The sequence below is a fragment of the Rhinolophus ferrumequinum genome, assembly GCF_004115265.2.
Source record: "Rhinolophus ferrumequinum isolate MPI-CBG mRhiFer1 chromosome 15 unlocalized genomic scaffold, mRhiFer1_v1.p scaffold_54_arrow_ctg1_1, whole genome shotgun sequence".
Classification (NCBI taxonomy): domain Eukaryota; kingdom Metazoa; phylum Chordata; class Mammalia; order Chiroptera; family Rhinolophidae; genus Rhinolophus; species Rhinolophus ferrumequinum.
The window spans coordinates 7880922-7899900 of record NW_022680357.1 but is presented as its reverse complement, the minus strand read 5'-3'; the positions used below and the strand labels follow the sequence as shown (position 1 = coordinate 7899900).

General features: G+C 45.5%; 1 protein-coding gene across 27 annotated transcripts in view; it reads right to left on the bottom strand.

Annotated features, from left to right (window-relative positions):
• Positions 1 to 18979, bottom strand: part of RBFOX1 (RNA binding fox-1 homolog 1) — a 1406067-nt gene that overhangs the window by 356813 nt on the left and 1030275 nt on the right. For 4 of the 27 annotated variants that reach the window (XM_033101479.1, XM_033101488.1, XM_033101483.1 and 1 more), the window contains exon 1: positions 12218 to 12457. The exons of 15 other annotated variants lie outside the window; for them this stretch is intronic. In XM_033101479.1, the coding sequence (XP_032957370.1) occupies positions 12218 to 12361 (144 nt within the window). In that variant the 5' untranslated portion in view covers positions 12362 to 12457. Of the gene's footprint in view, positions 1 to 12217; positions 12459 to 18979 lie in introns of those variants that run through there. 8 more of the 27 variants (XM_033101467.1, XM_033101468.1, XM_033101459.1 and 5 more) reach the window with 4 other exon arrangements.

The window sequence follows — 18979 nt, the reverse complement described above, 5'->3', positions numbered from 1 at the left end:
GGAGTATTAGAATTGTTCTACAAAGGGTTAAAAACCTACGGCGATAGTTGTCTTATGGAATACAGTAATTGCTGGCTAGAATGAATGACATCATGATTCTGGAGTGTGGGGAGTTGCTCTTTTTCTGACATAAAAAGTGAAGGGTCCATCCCTCATATTAACACATCATCTTCTTGGCATGCGACATGATGAAGGAGGAAATGTGATTGTATTTTGTGGAAACTGATATTATTCACAAAGCCAAAATGAGCTACCAGAAGAAAGGGATGTTTATTTGGGTGAATCACCAGCTTTGCACAAATCCCAAGGGCTAATTGTATAATGGGTCTTTACAAAACGCCATAATATGGGTTCGGCTGGTTTCTCTGTTTTCGGTTTGAGAATAGATTGTTTAATAACCCATCAAAGCTATATGTAAACCAAGTAAACAATGGAGCAGCTGTTGTCTGCTGTCTTGTGCCTCGTAGACATAATTAAAGACAATGAGACACTCATGGATTCATATAATAGAGAACAAATGCAAACAGAAAAATCAGTACAATATGAATGTAAACTGTTTGCTGGACACCTGCTTTCTCAGTCCAAATATGTATCATATTTCCCAGGATGAAAATTTTTTGTAAGGCTCTTAATTTATTTATATAAATATGGACAATCTGTCCTCCACTTTTCAGGAAGACAAGACTGTAAAAAGTAGTGTTTTCAATTGAATATTTGTTTTAATTTCGTTACCACTGACAATGACCCTGGATAGCTTCAAAACCAGTGTTTTTAATTTTCTCATCAGCATGAACATTCATAAAAACCAGTTAGCCCAAACTTTCACATTTATAAAAGAAATTCAAGCCCTGATTCAGATGGGAATAGGTTTTATTCATTTTTCTTTGCATTCATTCGTTCATTCATTTTTTTAAAGGAATTTTATTAAATTGAGATGTTTATTTCCTAAAAGCTTTACAATTTTTTTTTTCTTAAGTCAGGTATATTTCCTAACATGAAGACTTCACCTTGTAGAAAAATAACCCTGGATAGAAAATTTAAAGTATCATTCTAATTTTCTGAATATTCTGTTTTTTCCCCCTCAAACTCTTCCTCAGAGATCTGTTAATTTTCAGTTCTCAGTTCTATAGGAGAAATATAAGCACACACAAAATGAAACACATGATATAATTAACAGACCACAAATGCAATCAAAAAAAGGAAAACAAAACAGAAAATCCTGGGTTTTTCTCTACAGGTATCCTGCAAGAGGAATCGAGAGCTTCAAATGTACCATTTGATATATATGTGATATCATTTGATGATATCATTTTTCCCCTTCCAATTAGGAAAAAAATAGGAAAAAAAAAAAGCTGAGGTTAAAACCGGTTTTCTGTATCTTACTGAACAGGAGAAAGTTTCCGAAATCCAGAATTCTCAATTTCAAAAATAATGTCTTCACCCACTTTCAAAACAAAGTAGAATTCTTTTTCCTTGAATAATTGTTTTTTTTTTTTTTTTTAAGCCTAAAAAAATCCCATTGTTTAAAGAGCTCAAGAGGCTCCTATTCACTTGCAGGAAAGGTGACACTGCCTACAGGACACTCACACCATCCCCCTTCTCTGTTTTTTGGGGATGATTTGGAAGGAAGGGGGATTCTCATGTGATCTGCATCTCTTTTTCCTAATAAAATGGAGTCGGCCCATTTTCACAGACAACACCATAAAGCATAAACACCACTGTGAAGCAAACCAATCAACTCTGAAATCCCTACAATACATGCATCCCCTCCTTCATTCATTCTTTACAGAAAGGCAATGAAAAAGTCCCTAGGTGAATCTGATTACACACACACACACACACACACACATTCTCAGGACTCAGCAAGGTTGTAAAGCATTAAATTCTTTTGATTTATGGAGCAGCCTGTACTGCATTGAGCGAAACAGCGCGGCAAGCAGGGACCCCGCTCCCAGAAATTCCTTTATTAACACGACCAGGCCCTGCAAGTGAACAAAAGCAGGAGTGCATAAATCATTAATGTGGTGCTGGAGCCCGGCACTGACTGCATTTCCTGTGTCAGTTGGAGAGCTCCTCTGCACGAGGGGATTTGGGGATTGGCACCGGCTGCGGAGAAACCCACTCTCCATCCTGCTTGGAGCAGACAGGCGTCCCCCAGCCTCACGCGCTCTCTCCCCTCAGCCCCCCACGCCCCAGCCTCACTGTGTGTTCTCATTTATTCTGGCAATAACCGTCATGACTTAAAAATAAAATCGCGGAAAGGGTCAACATTTAAAGCCCTCCCGATCGACTCTTTCCCTTTTGGACAAGTTTTGCCTTCGGAAGCAAAGAGAAGTGAGAATTCCGTTAAGTGGAGTCGTCTGTCCCGCGCGTTGGACACGCTGTCCAGCGGGGGCCTGAAGGGTCATGCAGAAGGAGCCGCCCGCATGGAACAGTGCGGAGTGAGGGCCCTGCAGTGAGCCAGGATGGTTTTAAGTATCACCTCTTCCACCCACCAGCTTCAGATCAGCCTCTAAAAAACCCGAAATCATTCGTATCAACTCCCCGGAGGCCTTTTGTGGCGGATTAAACGAGGTAATCCATGTAAAAATGCTTGGTGGTATACTTGTCACATGGTCCTCCACTAAAGTTATTGATTATTTTAATTATTTTATCATCATCATCATCGTGTTGACGCGGGGTGGATTCTCTGGTTACCTAAATGATCTTACAAGCGGCAGCTCCTCCTGCTTACAGAGCAGTCTCACTTTTTTGAATGGAACCAAAAGGATACTTAAAAAAAAAAAAGGAAAAGAAAAAGAAAGAGTTCTCAAGAATCCTGAGTCACATGTTTTAATTGGAGACCCCTAGTGGAAAGTCCTGCCATTGCATCCTGAAGAAAGAATTTCTCCACTCCCTTCCTATTTTAATTAACTGCTCACTGCAAACACTTAGGAAACAAGAAAAAGAAAAATAACAAAGGAAGAAGGGAAAAAGAAAAACAAAAACACCAGAAAACAAAAAAGAGAGTTTTATGCAGATTGTTTGGATGAGAGAACCTGTCGGACAGTTTAAGTAGAGAGAGACAATACATAAATCTAAAGCGAAGTCATTTTTCCAGAAATTCCAGGAGTGGCACAGATGAAGACAGAAGTGAAACTATTCTCCCTCCCACAGGACAGGCCCACGGCCTGAAAATACACGTGTCAACCGGACAGCCCATCCCAAAACAGGGGCATTCGCCCAAGTGTCAGTGCCAAGTATGCAGGCACCACTAAGCCCCAGAAAAACTGCCCCGGACTCTCCCAGGTGACAATGTGAGCTCTAGCAGGAACCTGCACCTTCAGGCCGATAGGAATAAACCTCAGCGCGTGCCCCAGTCCCGTACATCACAGAACAGTGACACTCTGAATAGAAATAAATGAAGCCCCTGCAGTGTGATTCTGTCAGCTTTGGAAAGTAAATAACTTTGCTACTGACAAGAGCAAGACAATTTTTATTTTCCCTCCTCCTGTCACAAAGCATTAATTGAGATGCGCAGCCATATCACAATCCACAGGCAGGCCTGACAGTTGGCAGGAAGAGAGAGAGAAGAGACCCAGAACAGGCAGAAGAGACCAGAGAAGCGAGAGAGACCCCACACTCCACGCCTCTGTGTTCTTGGCAGGCTCTGGGGGCACAGATCACAACGATAGGGTCGGAATAAAAAAATAAAGACCGATGTCCAGCTTCAACGCACGGATGCTACTTTTCTGTAACACACTCATTCATTCACTCATTCATTATTTCTTTCGTTTCTCTAACAAACGTCTATTGGCTGCTCACTGTGCTAAGCGTTTCCATCTGCATTGTACTTTAGCTAACAAAGAATTGTGATGAAATGTTTCTTTTCAACCCAATTTTCCTGACAAAGCAGTTAAAGCCCCAAATTAAGGAAGACAACTGGCTCAATCCAGTCGTCTTAGCTAATTGAATAACAGAGTTGGGATCAAGTCTTCTGCTCAGGACATCTGTCCTGACAGGACTCGGAGACAGCAATGCTTTTGTTAAATTCTGTTTTGGGGGGGTTGGGGGGAGCTGACACCAACTGGTTCTAAAATGATGTAGGTTTCTCATCTGAATTTTGTAAGATTCCTGAGATGGACAGTTTGATACTGCAAAAGGCAGAGCTCACTGCTCACTCAGTGTTTAGATGCCAATGTTGCTGACTGCTAACGAAAGACTCATGGGGGTGGGAGTGGGGGAGTGGGGGATCTCACAGCCCTCACCCTGCACAGGAAGAGAGCGCACCCCATGCCTGGATTCAGGCCGAGTACCAACAGCAAGCAGGACCACCGAAAGGAAGAGGGAGACCTATTCTGCTGTTTCTGATAAGGTGGGGTCTACTCCTGGAGGTAAAGCCTGGGCAGGCATCAAACGCCAAAAAAGAAAAGTCTCATTAAGACTAAATCTTTTGTGCATTTACTCATCAGGACTGGGAAATCCAAGGCACTTAAATCCTACAGCTGCCTGTACTTTGTTCCATTGCTGCAATGGAAAAAAAAAAAAAAGTCATTACATCCCTGGGATCACACACTAACCTTCTGAATGCTTTTCACTCTGGCTCCAATTCCTAATTTTGATTCCGTGTGTGTTTAAATACAACATAAAGAACAGGAGCAAAACAGCACGGGCTGCTCCCCACCTGGGGTTGGTGGAGTCTTAGAGACCCCAGCACCCCTCCCGGCCCGTCCTCTCAAAGCCACCACACACTAGGTGCTGAATACATGCCCTTTGCTGTGGACTCTGAAAGCTGCCCTACCCGAGAGCAGCAGAGGTGATGCAAAGCAGATAACGGGAGTCTTGCTCTTTGCAACATGGGTCAGGAGAGAAGTGAATGATTCCATGCCGGACATGAAAGGGAATTCCCAGGAGACCCAATGGACCCAGCCAATGTTTCCCAAAGTGTGGTACTGCATTGATGGTTCACAAGACGGCACAGGGATGAACAATTTAACGGATGCTCCATGAGAACAGAGACTGTCAATGACTGGGAAAGTCTGGAAGAGCACTTGGCACCTCATAGGAGTTCAATAAACATGGAATGAATGAATGAACGTGTGGATGAATATTCATTTCAATGTATGTTTGGAAAAACCAATATCACAGCTGTGATTCTGTGACTGTTCATTTATTTTGGTTTGGGCAAATGTACTTTTACTTTCAAAATATAAATTAATTCTAAAAATACGAATGAATACCGACAGCGGTGATGAGTAAACTGGTACACATTAGGGAAAGGATGCTGGGATGCCTGAAATCAGAGGAACGGTGGACCCCATTCATTGCCTTCTGCGCAGTAAGTCCACGTTGGAAGCACCGTGTCCAGGTTTGGACAGAAGACACCAACCGGATCCGGGATGCTCCACAGAGGCCTTTCTTTGGGTGCCAATCAAGACCCTCCCTCCATCTCTGACCTCAAACCCACTTCCAAACACCACTGGGTTTCTCCCCACCTCAGGAGTGCCCTTCTTACATGTGTTCAGGGCGCATTCATTTCCATCGTTTCTCCTTTCCAATATGGTGTCAGAGGACCACAGAAGCCTATCACAGAGACTGGGGCTCGACATGTGACCCAGTCCCGCCACTTACTGTGTCCCTATGCCTCTTGACCTCTCTTTTGCAGACAAGACGTGCACACTTTCCTTTCCCACTCTTGGAAACCTTTCTCAGCTTTTCACATGCTCCATGCTCTCTATCCTCAGATCCAAAGAAGCCTCACCTCCTTAGTGACACTTCCAGCTGATAAAGCCCAACAACTAACAGCAACCCACTGATCCTTTACCCCCTCACCCTGTTTATTTCCTGCACAGCACTGTTTCCAATCCCCAAAGACCTTCTGGATTCACTTGTTTCACATCATCTCTTCTTCTTTCGCTGGAATACCAGCTCCATGGTGCCAGGGACATTTCCTAACTGAGTTGCTGCGATGTTCTCTATGCCTAGAGACAATCTTTCGCATGGCCAAATGAAAGGATGAATAAATGATGGAATGTGTGCTCCTCAAAATCCGTAAAAAGGGGTAGCAATCACTGATTCACTTTGCTTCTAAGGCTCTAAAGAGCCCAAATGTACTCATTCGTTCATTCAAGCCTCAACTTTATTTTATTGAACAACTACTATGTACTAAACTTTCTTCTAGGCTTTGTGGGTAGAGTAACAGAACTGGAGACCTCTGCACCATCATTTTTACTTGTCCTCTAGCTCATCAGAAAAGCAGGGCAAAAGTGCTTGGTAAACTATCTGGTGCTTAACAAATAAAAGAAATGCAAATTAAGAGCAGGATTAGAGGTAAGATCCCAGGCAATGAAAAGTAGCCCTTTTGCTCTCTTTCAGCCAGGAGCAATCAATCAGGGCTCGCCACAATATGCCAGGATCAGAAAGAGCATCCAAATCTCTTTTTCCTCCCTGCCCCCCATGCTCTCGGTAGCCAGAAAGTTCCAGCCATATGAGCTTTTTCCTAACCCTATGCCAGTCCCCGAGATTGCATTGAGGGACCCTTTGCAAAGCCATTTCTTGCTATGGCTTCTCCCTGCAGGGGTGGTCTGCAGGTTGGCTGCTCAATGCCCCAGCTCACTTGCACTCAGTGTGCTTAAAGGGCCAGGCCAGGTCCCTCCTGAGCTATTGTGAGTGAGACACACACAATATTTGACACAGCCCCTCTCCATGGGACAAGCCACAGCACGCAGACAGCCACAGGCCAACCCTCAGCCCTGCTAAGTTCTCTTGGGCAGCTCCCGGAAACAGGAAACTTTACTGATGAATGGAACTTTCTTTGCTTTGCTTAATTGAATTAAACAGCACACTGGGACACCTTTCCTCATCCATTAGGAAGGTCTCTGCAGATGGGGCCATCACGCCCACACTTTGTCTGCCTTCCCTCACAGGACAGCATCCCCTGCGCCTCTCCCAGCCCCCTCAGGCACACACACACCGACCTGATTTTGTTTACAATGCTGCAATGTCTTTCTCTTCCCAAAGACTATTGTTTGCCTGACAAACTACACTGTTTTCACCAGGCCAATATGAATAAATAAGCATTATGTTTCCTCTTGGGGCAGAGAGCCTGGTTACAGGAATCAGAAAACCCTAGAAAAGATTGTCTCCCCTCAGTCCATCAGCTACTGGACAATTACTCAAGGGCCAGCTATGAGGAAAACAGAGGCACGTGAGCCCTGATAACACAGGCAAAGGCAGAAACATCGGTGCTATGGTGGTACATACGTCCTGACACGGAAACCGCCATGAAATGGCAGGCATAGCTGCTTAATGGCGCGGGAGTCCCCCTATGGACTAGCAGATGCTTATCATTTTCATGTGTGAACGTTGGATTAAATCATCTTAAATCAGAGGCCACCCAAGTAACCCTGCATTCAATACGCATCTCCTCCCCTCCATAGGTTCCCGAACTGGGAGAACCACAGGGTGAACCCCAGCCCCCCTGAGAAAGGGGCCTTATCTGGCCAAGGAGAGTCCAGCAATTCATGCCTCTTCCCCTAAACTGGAAAAAATCAGAGGGACCAGGACGATTGGTTAATTGACCAATGTACGTCCTAGGGTCTTTCTAGAAAGAGACAAAGGACCTAGGTTCTATCCGACCATCACCCAGGCCTGGGCATGTGCTCATTCAGGCCGCCGACATTCCTTAAACACTTCAGACGTGAAGCTAATCTATCCTAATTCTTTCCTGCGTTATTGACACTATTGACCCCCCCACCCCACAGCACAATCTAATAAATCAACATGGGATTAAGCCAAGAAGAAAGAAGGTGATAAAATGCCATTTGGTCTTCTATAAATCATCAGACTGAGCAGCACGGGGTAAGGAACTGGAATAAGAATTGAACTTGTCTACGCAGCCATAATTGTTATGGCCTACCTAACGTTTTCCAAATTTATAACCCGGCGGGGCATGGGGGGCAATCCCCCCTCCTGCAGCCCATGTGGGGGAGCCCATCTTCTCAGTAACTCTGCATGGACTGAGCACCACTTTCTAATTAAAGACAGAAAGGGTTGATATGCAGTTTTCAGTTCAATTGCTTTCGATCTGAAGACGTCCGCAGTGAGCGATGGCTTCATTTACCAGGAATTACCCTTTGTACAAACCACTTCACTATTTAAAACAAACCCCATGGATCATCATTAAGTGGGAAAAATTACCAATCTTCAGATATTGACAGTGGCATGGCCCACTTTACAGGTCCTTTTCTTCACCCCTTTGAATGTGGATTTTAAGCATTTGACTTGTTTTTAAATTCAGGCTGATAAAAAGGTTCTCGGTGAATAGGATCTGACAGATGAGAAGCTTTCTCCGAAGGGTCCTGGGAGATACTGACGGGGGTTTGGGAACAGGGAAAACTAAGTTAATATGCTACTTATGTTCTTTCAGGGGGTTAGAAGTCAGTGTGAATCATAGCTCTGGGGGAAACCTGACCTGCTGTGTGTGTTGGAAAACAAACCTCGTCTGCTCTGTCCACAGCCTTGCTAGAACTTTCCATGTGATGGGTGCTCTTTGGAGCAGTGCATGTGTCTTAGAATGGGTATCGAGCATCTCGAGACTTATGCATCCTGTGTGTGTGTGTGTGTGTGTGTGTGTGTGTGTGTGGTTGTTTTCTGTTTTTCTCTCTGAGGAAAACAAAACACGTTCTCTTTTGACTTTGCTCATCCCAAAGCCCCCAATTTGGAATCTGCATTCAGACATTTACCGCAAAGCAAGACTGTTTACATGGGTGCCCATTTGGTGAACCCTATTTTGGGGACATGTGGCTTTGACGTGCACCTGAGAGAAGACGGCTCACTGGCAAAGAAGACCCTGAATTGAACCTGTGCAGTGTGTTGAGAATGGAGGCTGAAGCAAGGACTTCCCTGGATGGAAGGACTGGAGCCAGCTGCTCCAGTGCAGGCTTGTCCCTTCCATCTGAGGATGGTCTGCCACCCTAAGATACAGGCTCCATACGGGATGGATACAGATGTGTGTACTCACACGCTGGATTTGGTAGCTAGGTGCCCACATTTTGGACTATACAACATTATCCCACCTTGCAATTCCAAACTGTAGTAACATTTCCAATATTCAGAGAAAGAAGAAAGAGGGGGGAAATGGAATTATAACTTAGAAAATACCTATCGAAGGTAGAGTTACTGGGAAATACGAATAAATGAAATGAATTAAGGCAAATAAATTAAACACCAAAGTTGCCTCTTCTTGGGCCTGAATAAATAAGTTCTCTGTGGCAAAAGGATTATGTTGTTTTCACTTGGTCTTTCTGAGTAGACTCAGATGCTGAGGTATCCCGATGGGTTTTTGTTTTTATGAGTTGTCTTAGGAGCAAATCTGAGAGGGTTTAAGAAGAAAGGTTGGATGTCAGGGCTGAAGCAAAGAAAGCAAATGATGAAGTAATTTTCCTGAGCTGTTGGATGAGAAATAAGCACCATATGAAACTTCATTCCAGGAAATTATATTTCGGGGAAGACTCGGTGGCCCCCAATCAGAGTTCATGCATTCAGAAACCAGAACGATAAAGGCTCCGAAATAAGACAGCTGTGTCTTAATTATTCTCTTATGCAATTGGTGATCTGGATGGCAAAGCCTCCTGAAATACGTTTCTTTCTAAATAATAATAAAAGGATTCCAAAGGAGACGGCATTTATCATAGAGGCTTCCTGAGTCATCCACTTGATCAGCTTCCTCTGAGACTACAGATGAACTTTCTAATCATCAAAATTAAACAGAGATACAATGATAGCTTTCTGGATTAACAGCAGATAGGAAATACAGTGGCCCTGTATAGATGAATGGTGTACAGATTGTATCTGTAAGTGGTTTGTGGTGATTCAAGTGAACTATTTCACACCCTCACTCAGCCAATGGTCTGGACTGCTAACGAAAAACAATGACATGAGCTTCTGTACAAACTGTGATGACAGCAATGGCTGGGAGAGATGACCTGAAGGTATGGCTCTCTTATCCTGACCGGAAGCCTTTAGAAAGGCTGGGAGCTGCGGCCAGAAAACCTGATTCTCACGAAATCAGGCAAAAATAAATGTCTGCTGGTACTATTCTTCAGGCATTTAGAGAAACACCAGAAACATACACACAGGCACCCCCTACACACACACACACACACACACACACACTGCATTCTGACGTGTGTCACAGTGTCAGTGTATCCACTGTGCCACTCAGAGCATCACATCCCCTTCAAGAGGGGGTTGCCTTCCACAGCATAAAATCCACCTCCGTCTCTGCATATGGCACCATGATGCTGATTTAGTCACTTCTAAGGACTTGTTATGGCTGCCACCATTCCCTTGGATCTCCCCTTTTCAGAGCAGGACCGTTTTTCCCTTCTGGAAGAGCCAGCCAGGCAGATGCTGAGAACTCCTGCATTTATCCTATATACTTGTCCTTTCCGTGGCAAGAATAACCTCCCACTCAAAGTCACTGAATTCTTTCCTAAGTTGTACCTAAATGGGCAAACCAATGTTATGATCTAGAAGGAAGAAACATTATTTAAAAATAATAATGAATAAAGAAACTGTGAGAACACTACAGACCTACAGCTCTCCTTGTTAGGTGATGCTATTCCAATTGATTAATAAATAACATGAAAGAAATGAATATAGGATGTCAAAGATCAACTCATAGTAATACTTAGATTAAATTCAATTGAGGCTTTGCAGCTATAGAAATGCTCAGTAGGATACTCTTCTGGTGGGTAACTACACACACACACACACACACACACACACAGACACACACACACGGCGCTCACAGCAAAGGGCACAGAAATGGAAAAGCAGATGAATCCTCTAATATCTTACCAATAGGTTTTTGGGAAATGTTTCCTGGCACAATTTACTTAATGAGAAATGGACCAAAATAATATTTAAAAGAATAAAGCAATTTGTTTCCAAAATATTCAAACAACACACCAAAAAAAAAAAAAAGGCTGTTCTCAACAAGACTTGCAACAGAAAATACAGCTAAAAACATTTTCTGGAGGCAACCAACTTGAACCCCAATTCCCTAAATGTTCTAAACAGAGTCTCGGCATTTTATGAATACATGTCTTCCTACCACACATGGTACTGACATGGAGATTCTTTGGAGAAGGAGGTCCCCTCTGCACACTTGTAAAGGAAGTTTAGTGGACCACAAGCACACATAGTTAACTCTTGAAGGCACTCCATCAGAAAACAGATAAAAGGACTATAATCACTGCTAACTCCTCATCCAGAAGGACAGGAATCCCAGGACTGGAGGATTCTCATCTGCATGACAAAATCCTTCTAACGCTGCCAGCCACATCCACAGCCCCTGTCCAGTGAGGAAAAGCCACATGTCACCTACCCCCAAGGCAATCCTGAGCTGTTCCCCAAACCCAGGAATCAACTGAGGTGGCAGCTTTCCTAGTATAAATCAGGAAAAGAAGACAGGGAAGGTCCAAGGGAAACACCCAGGGATAGAGAGACGCACAATGAAAGATTCTGAAATGTACACAGAATGGAAAATAAACACAGAATCCCTCAGCAAGACCATTAAGGGAGATTGGAGGAGGGAAAGGAAAAAAAAAAAAGCCTTTACACATAGCAACAAAGACAGCACCCTAAACAGCTCTTCTTCACAGCATTGCCTAAGAATGTGGAGGCAGATTCTGGGGCTGACACGCTCCAGAAACCCAAAGGCTCCCATTCCAAAAGCAACTGAATATAGCACCAGCCAGACAAACTTAAGAAAACAAAAAGACTGAGCATACACACACATACGTATGTGGGTTTTTCTTTCTCTCTCTCTCTCTCTCTCTCTCTCTCTCTCTCTCTCTCTCTCTCTCTTTTTTCCCCCTCCCTATTAAAGCCGCTAAATTAAAACTCCAAGCACACGCCTGCCTCCACACAGCTCCAAACTCAGCATCAAAGGGTTTAGCTCCAGATCACCACGGGTCGGTCACTGGCGCGAGAAAGACCGGAGTCAGGAGCAGGCGGTTTGCAATTTTAAACTCCCAGTACCCAAGCTCGGCGGAAGCAGGCGTTCAAAGTAGTCACAGAGGTGCAAAAACAGCTGGGCGCGGGGTACCAGGGATCCTCGGAAGACTAGGGGCTGCGATGCACCCCTCCCATCCAAACCTACGAGTCCCCTCCCCGGTCCCCTCCAAGGTACCAAAGCGATGCAGGTCCACGGGAAAGCCGCGTGCCTTACCTGCTGTAAGTACATAAAAGTCAAGGCACACGAGAGCTGGGGACACATGCCCACGTTGGGGAGCGCCACGCAGGTGGCCCCCGTCAGAGGATGCTGCATTTTGTCTCTCTGGCGCCCGCCGAGCACGAGTGGGGACGCTCGCATGCAATCACGCCGTTCTTTGCCTGGTCGCTACAATTTTTTTTTTCCCTTTTTAATTTTGCTGATTATCTAAGTCAAACCCCGGTGGCTGTCTCTCTCTGCTCTTCTCTCTCTCTCTCTCTCTCTCTCACCCTCCCTCCCCACCCCACCCCCCCACAGCACCCCGTGTCCCTCCCTCCCTCCCTCACTCCCTCCCTCGCTTTCCTTCTTCCCTTTGGGTTTGCTAGATCCCAGCATTCATCTGCCTCCAACAACTAAGACACTTGAGAGGGGCAGGAAACTATTTTGTTTCTTTCATGGCTTTATTGGGGTGTGTGTGTGTGTGTCTGTGTGAGTGTGGTTGTTGGGCCTGCTTTGTGATGTCTCTTAAAGTGGCAGGTGCCCCCGCCCTCCAGACCCCCAGCCCCAGAAGATGACAGGAACAAGCAAAAGCAACTTCAGTGAAAGGTAGAGGGGGTGGATGCCCTTCTGTAGATGCTGAGTTGGGGGGTTGACAGAGCTAAGGGCCAGGTGGGGGGGAACGGAGAAGGGGGGGTAGAGAGAGAGGGAGAGAGAGAGAGAGATTTGACTCACACCGAGGCTCACTCCGTTGGTCCAGATGCTGCGTGCCTTCTCATTTGTCAAATGGGTCCAGGGCAGGGTTGGGTTTTTTTTTTTCCTTTTTCCCTCCCCTCTGCCTTTTTTTTTTTTTTTAAACGACTCACCAAAATTCAAATTGTGTTTGCTAAAAATCTCCGTGGGGCGGGCGAGGCAGCCAGCGAGCGAGCGCCCCACATCGCCAGTATCCAGACGAGCCGGACAATTCACGCGATCGCCCAGCTGGGACCCAGAGTCTTAGATTTCGGTGGCGATTTGTTTGCCCGACTCATCCGCAAATCAACCCACAAATGGGATTCCCCCTCGTAAAGTGCTGCGAGGACACTAGGGGCCGGGGGCGCGGGGAGCGGGGGCTGCTGGCGCACGAGGTAGGGTGGTTTCTGGGGCCCCCACCCCCTGGCAGGGCGGCCGCGGCAGCGATGCACCCCCAAGCATTTGGGGCGCAGCTTTTCCTGCGCGCCTCGCCGCAGCTGGGCGGGCAGCAGCCGGCACACCAACCAGCCCGGAGCCGCCGAGCGGGAGAAACCGCCCTGGATGGCGTGGAAATCAAGCCTGTTGGACTAACTAACGTGCCAGCCCGGGGTGAATGCAAGGGGGGCTTCTCGCAGCCTAGAATCCCACTCTTCTCAAATTATAAATGCACAGGGTGGTAAGTCCGCGTCTGATAAGAGACTACTCTGTGGGCTGCAGCGGGCAAATGACATGGTTTATTTATTTCATTTTTTTCTTGCCTGTCCAGCCCTCCTCGGCCAAATCAGCATGCTGCTCCTGCAGAGCGGTCCCCACTCCCCTTTATTTTATGAAGTAATAATTATTCATTAGTAGATTTCCTTAGTCTTTTGGCAATAAAATAGGATGTGATCTGCAAATCAAAAGAAAATATTAAGACTCTACCACGTCCTGGGTCCCCACAGGAAAAAAAAAAAAAAAAGCACGTCCCTGGCGGCCGTCAAGCCATGATCAGGGATAATGCCATATTTTGTGATATAGATTTTGACCCAGTGAACGGATTTTCGTTTGCTTTTTCAGAGCTAGAGGCTGTCTGAACAGCCTTTGATTGTTAGGTTCCTTGCGAGAAGTCTCCCTGCGGGCTTTCCAAAGGCCTGTAGGACAGAGATGCCCTAAAAGTGCGGGGACCCTCAGGAAAGAGCGTTTAGGGCAGGACTGGGGAATGGCCACAGGGCAGCCCAGCTGACCCCTTCCTGTGTCTTACTGGGACATTCAGCCAAATGACAGCTTCTGAACTGAGCCATCAGCTCGCAAGGCACTTTGCAGGCTAATCAAAATGCCTTCTGAAGGAAAGGAAATTCATGATTCCGCAGCTCCATTTTCTGTTTTTCTGTTTGCAAACGTCATCAACAACTATAAAGTCTTCACTCTGCCAAACACTAGGCCCCAAAAAGGCAGTTTCCTTCTACTTCCTCCCCTTGCAAACAGTCCCTCCAACACGATGGGACTCACGCATCCTGTCCATTTAGAAGGAGCACAGTAGCACATTTAAGCCCAAGCGAAAGTTGAGATGGGGGTTAGGGGAGTACAGGCTGGTATTTTATGCTGGTTCTTTTTTGGGGGGCTGGCAGTAGTTAGTTTGAAAAATCCTTGCTATATATGTTGTCTCAGACATCACATTCAGCAGACAAGGTCTGGTTTGCGGATAAAATGTTTCTCTTTTTTTCTTTCTTTCCTTTCTGTCTTTCATTATTTGCTTTTGTTTTTCATTTTTTGTTTTTCTCATTTTGCAATTCACAAAACCAAAGTGAAAGGCACTCCACAAAACACAGATGGAATAAACGGTCAATCCTTGCTCTCCCTTTCCCATTCTTTCCTTTTGCCTCCAACAACTCGTTGTACTGACTGGGGTTTGCCCTGCTTTCCTTTATTGTTTTTCTCACTGGCATTGGGAAAGCCTGCAAATGCCCCCAAAAGAGGACAGAATTTTCCTTTCATTCAGCTCATTTTCACGAGAAACACAATAAATAATACATGGCACTTTAATAAGACCTTATCTGAATGGCTTGATGAAAAACAAATACATTATGTAAGGAGCCAATAACTGTTCTCGACTGCCCTGAGCCAAACCTGGTTTTTCCAGTCCGTTTTCTCCCCAAACTTTTAAACCCTCAGTGGTGACTGGATTCCTACAGACCCATTTTGCAATAAGGGTTCAGACTTTCGCTTCAATGTAAGTGTTCACAGTCGGATGCCTTGGAAGTCTGCAAAGTGAGACAACGGAATCCAGACCTTGTAAATGAATCTCCAACCGGTTCCGGGCCAGCCTCCATTCTCTACAGAGCCAAGTCCGAACATCCCTGCCCAAGTGCATGCAAGCACGATTATGCAGAGACAAGTACACACCCCATGCACAGGGCAACTGCAAACAGTGGCTAATATCAGTGGGCCTTAATCATTGGATGACCCCAGACCAAGTGGTAACGCCATATCTGTGACTATTGTTTACTTGATGACAGGACTCTGCCAGCCTTTGCAGCATCTGGGGATGCTGAACTTGAATTCCACCTCAACAGAGACTGAGGAAGAGCCACATCAATGTTACCAGCTCCCAAACGATTCTCCTACATAGGTAAATGGGAGGAGTGGGGGTGGGGAAGTACCCTCCTCTCTCTACAAGAATCCCTGGGCACTCAGCCGCTTGAGTGTCTACATCACATGCACGTTCAAGGACCACCGTCCTGACTTTCAGCTACCAGGACCCTTCATTGCATGGTGCACATACCCTGCAGGGAGCAGAGACAGTGCCAGGGAGCCTGCAGTCAGCAATGCCACCTCCAAATGATACTTCCTTAGGCCACTGCCCCAGTTTTAATTTGATCCACACAACAGTACTTGTAATGTTTCCTTCACTCAAATTCGCCAGTTATTCAAATGAATAGAGGAAATCGTAGTTGTTTTTTTTTCTCTCCCTCTCTTAATTCCTTAGTATGACTTCCTAAGGCTGTCCAAAAGGCAGACATTTAGAGAAAGGAAGGTTTTCTCTGGGAGTTGCCAAGCCTCAGTGCAAGAGAAACTCCAGGGAGACGGGAGGAAAGGATTTCTTACTCCGGGACAGTGTCAAGGAGTCGCTTACAAATAAGCTGCTCTCACTTCCTCATTTTCATATAGGCAGCTACATAGTCTCAAGCTTCAGAAAAGGGAGACTAAAAGTATCAGGAGAAAACGTCATTATTTACTGTCTCTATCACAAGCTCTTTGAGTCACCTACTTGTTGGAACACTTAGACGATATGTGGTTGGCGCTGATTGCATTCCGGGCACTGCTGGGTCCCCAGGGCAGTATCAGTGCGGGGAGGCGAAGACGCCTGACACCACAGAGCTTACATTCTGAGAAGGGGCAGAAAACACAGATTAGAAGGAAACGGCACAGAATACCGAAAGCGATGAGTGCTGTGGAAAAAAGTAAAGGGAGGGACAGGATCACAGGATGGGCACACCTGCGATAAGGAGGTCTGGCAGGCTGCAGTAAACGCTGTAGAAAGAGTGTGCGCGCTCTGAAAAGGCAGCTTCCGCTTCCAGAGAAGCCTTCTGCACCCTCAGCCCTCCACCCTGACTGCGGAGCCCCAGATTTGCCAAATATCTGAATCCTGGGGCTCTCTTGGGTCACTGAGAGTGGTGGTAGCAAGTGTGGCACTTCTAATGACTAAAAACTGGAAAGATTCTCACCTGCACCTTTAATTACTCGAAGTACAGGATCCAACACACTGGCTGGCATTTAGCAGGCACCGAGAAAATACTCAATTGGGTGGACAGATGGATGGATGGACGGATGGATGGATGGATGGACAGATGGATGAATATAACAGAAAGTTAGACAAAATGAACTTGACCTCTTGTTGTCTCTTTCTGCTCAAAAAATAAATTAAAAAATCCAAGGATTCTGAGGTTTTTATGTTTTTAATTTGATTTTATTTTCTCTCTCCGTATGTTAAGCCGGCCCTTTGGCCTGTAAAGTGAGGTCTCAGCCTCTGATGGTCCCTGCGAGCTACCCTGCAGAAACTCCATTTGTCAGACAGTTTTCCTGGCAAAGCCTGGAGTTGGAGGGCCGAGAATTTCCCTGCTCTCAGAAAAGCCCAGCGTTCCTTTCAGAGCAAGGAGCTGTGGCTCAGGCAGAACCAATTCCATACCTTCGAGGGCAATGGCTTTGCCTATAATGGCAGGACTGACGCTGGAGACGAGAGGCTGCTTCTGTGTCAGGAACTCTCAAGCGTCCTGAGTGCAGGGTACCCATGAGACCCAGACTAGAAGAACAGACACTCAAGTACAAACCACGCCCCAGGTCACAACTAGCTCCCACCGCAAAAGCTCTTTTCAAAATTATATTGGTTGTTTTATAACAGTTCCCTGCAATCTTTTGTCCATGAGAGTGACATCAATTATTAAGTAAAATCAACTAGTTAAATAAATAAAATACTGAGCAGCACTGTCTGGAATTGATGTGGGAGAGAAACGGGTAGTCTCATGTACTTGGTGGGACTCGAAACTGGCAAGGGTCTGCACGTGACAGCCTGGCACTCAGGGTCAACATTGCAAAAGTGCTTATTTTTTCCACCTAATTATTCCAGTTCTCGATATCATCCGGCAGAATGCCTGAGATGGTTGCAGAGACGCACGGACCAGGCTGTCCATCCCAGCACTGCTTGTAACAGCAATAGGACAATAGTAAAGCACATTCTGGCACATACATACCATGCAACTGTTAGAAAGAATGAGGTGTGTCTATGTGTCTTCCCTTGGAAAAATCTCTAGGAAAGATCGTTAAGAAGTTTCAGAGCATATGTAACAAAATTTCCTATGTGGAAACCAAATACAAGCAATCCCAAACAACAAAGACCTACAATCTTTTTACGTGTGTGTGTGTGTGTGTGTGTGTGTGAGTGTACATACTGACAGACACAGGGACAAAAGTGCCAGCATGCCCACTGGTGGAGGTATTCTGGACCTACAGAAGCTCACAACCTGGGCTTACATCCAAGATTTGCTACTTTCAAGCTATGTGAACATGAATGTGTGAATTAACCCCTTTGACCCTCAGTTTTTTTAAAATCTGTAAAATGGGGTTAATATTAGTTCCCTCACTGAATTGCAATGATACTCTGAGTTTTTTCTCCCTAATTCATGAACTGTTATTATTAAAGTTTAAAACCAGTAAAGGGATGGCATGAAATTAATGACTTGGTTTTTTTTTTTTTGGCCAAGGTAGCGCGCGCGTGCACACACACACACACACACACACACACACACACACACACACACTCCTCCATCTGCTATCACCATCATTTCATAACAGAAAGGGCATTTTGTACCAAACAGTAAGAAGGACATAATCTCAGAATAAAGGACAGCCCTTCAGATTGATTAAATTTCGGTCTATTAAAATTTTCCCTAAATTGCCCTTAATTTTCTAATTTAGCTGCAGTCTGTTGAAAATGTCATTACGGAATCAGATGGATCTGTGGATCAGCATTTGGGAACCACTGAGCTAATGAATGGAAACCGCTTCTTAGCACAGGCACTGGCATACCCAGCATCACCGATACATGTAAACTCTCGTGGGGGTTCCCAAAAGCAAGGAACCCTCACACTCATGATGTCGGAATAACGACCCTCTTCTCTCCCACAGGCTCCCGGCAGCAAAACACACCAAACACCTGTCTCATTTCTGAGTTCCCTGAACCACCAGGCAGCATGCCTCGTACATGCCAGGTGCTTCAGAAAGGTCAGAGGAACTGAACGGGTGGGGTCACCAGAGTTCCCTCATTTCCCTCAGGGACACAGTGGTTGCAGCTCTGCTCATTCATGGCCTCCTGAAATAGGATGGCTGTGACGGAGGATGTGGGACCTCTTCCTGGCTCGTCGGGCGGCATACAGGATACTGTGTAGTGGGCCGTGCATCTTTTGGAGGCTCACTGCTTGGGTATAAAGTCTCTGCTTCCCACTTTTACGGCTGCCATTAAATGTCCGTGGAGTTTAGAACTTAAAACCTTAAAAACCTGAGTTTCCTCCTCTCTAA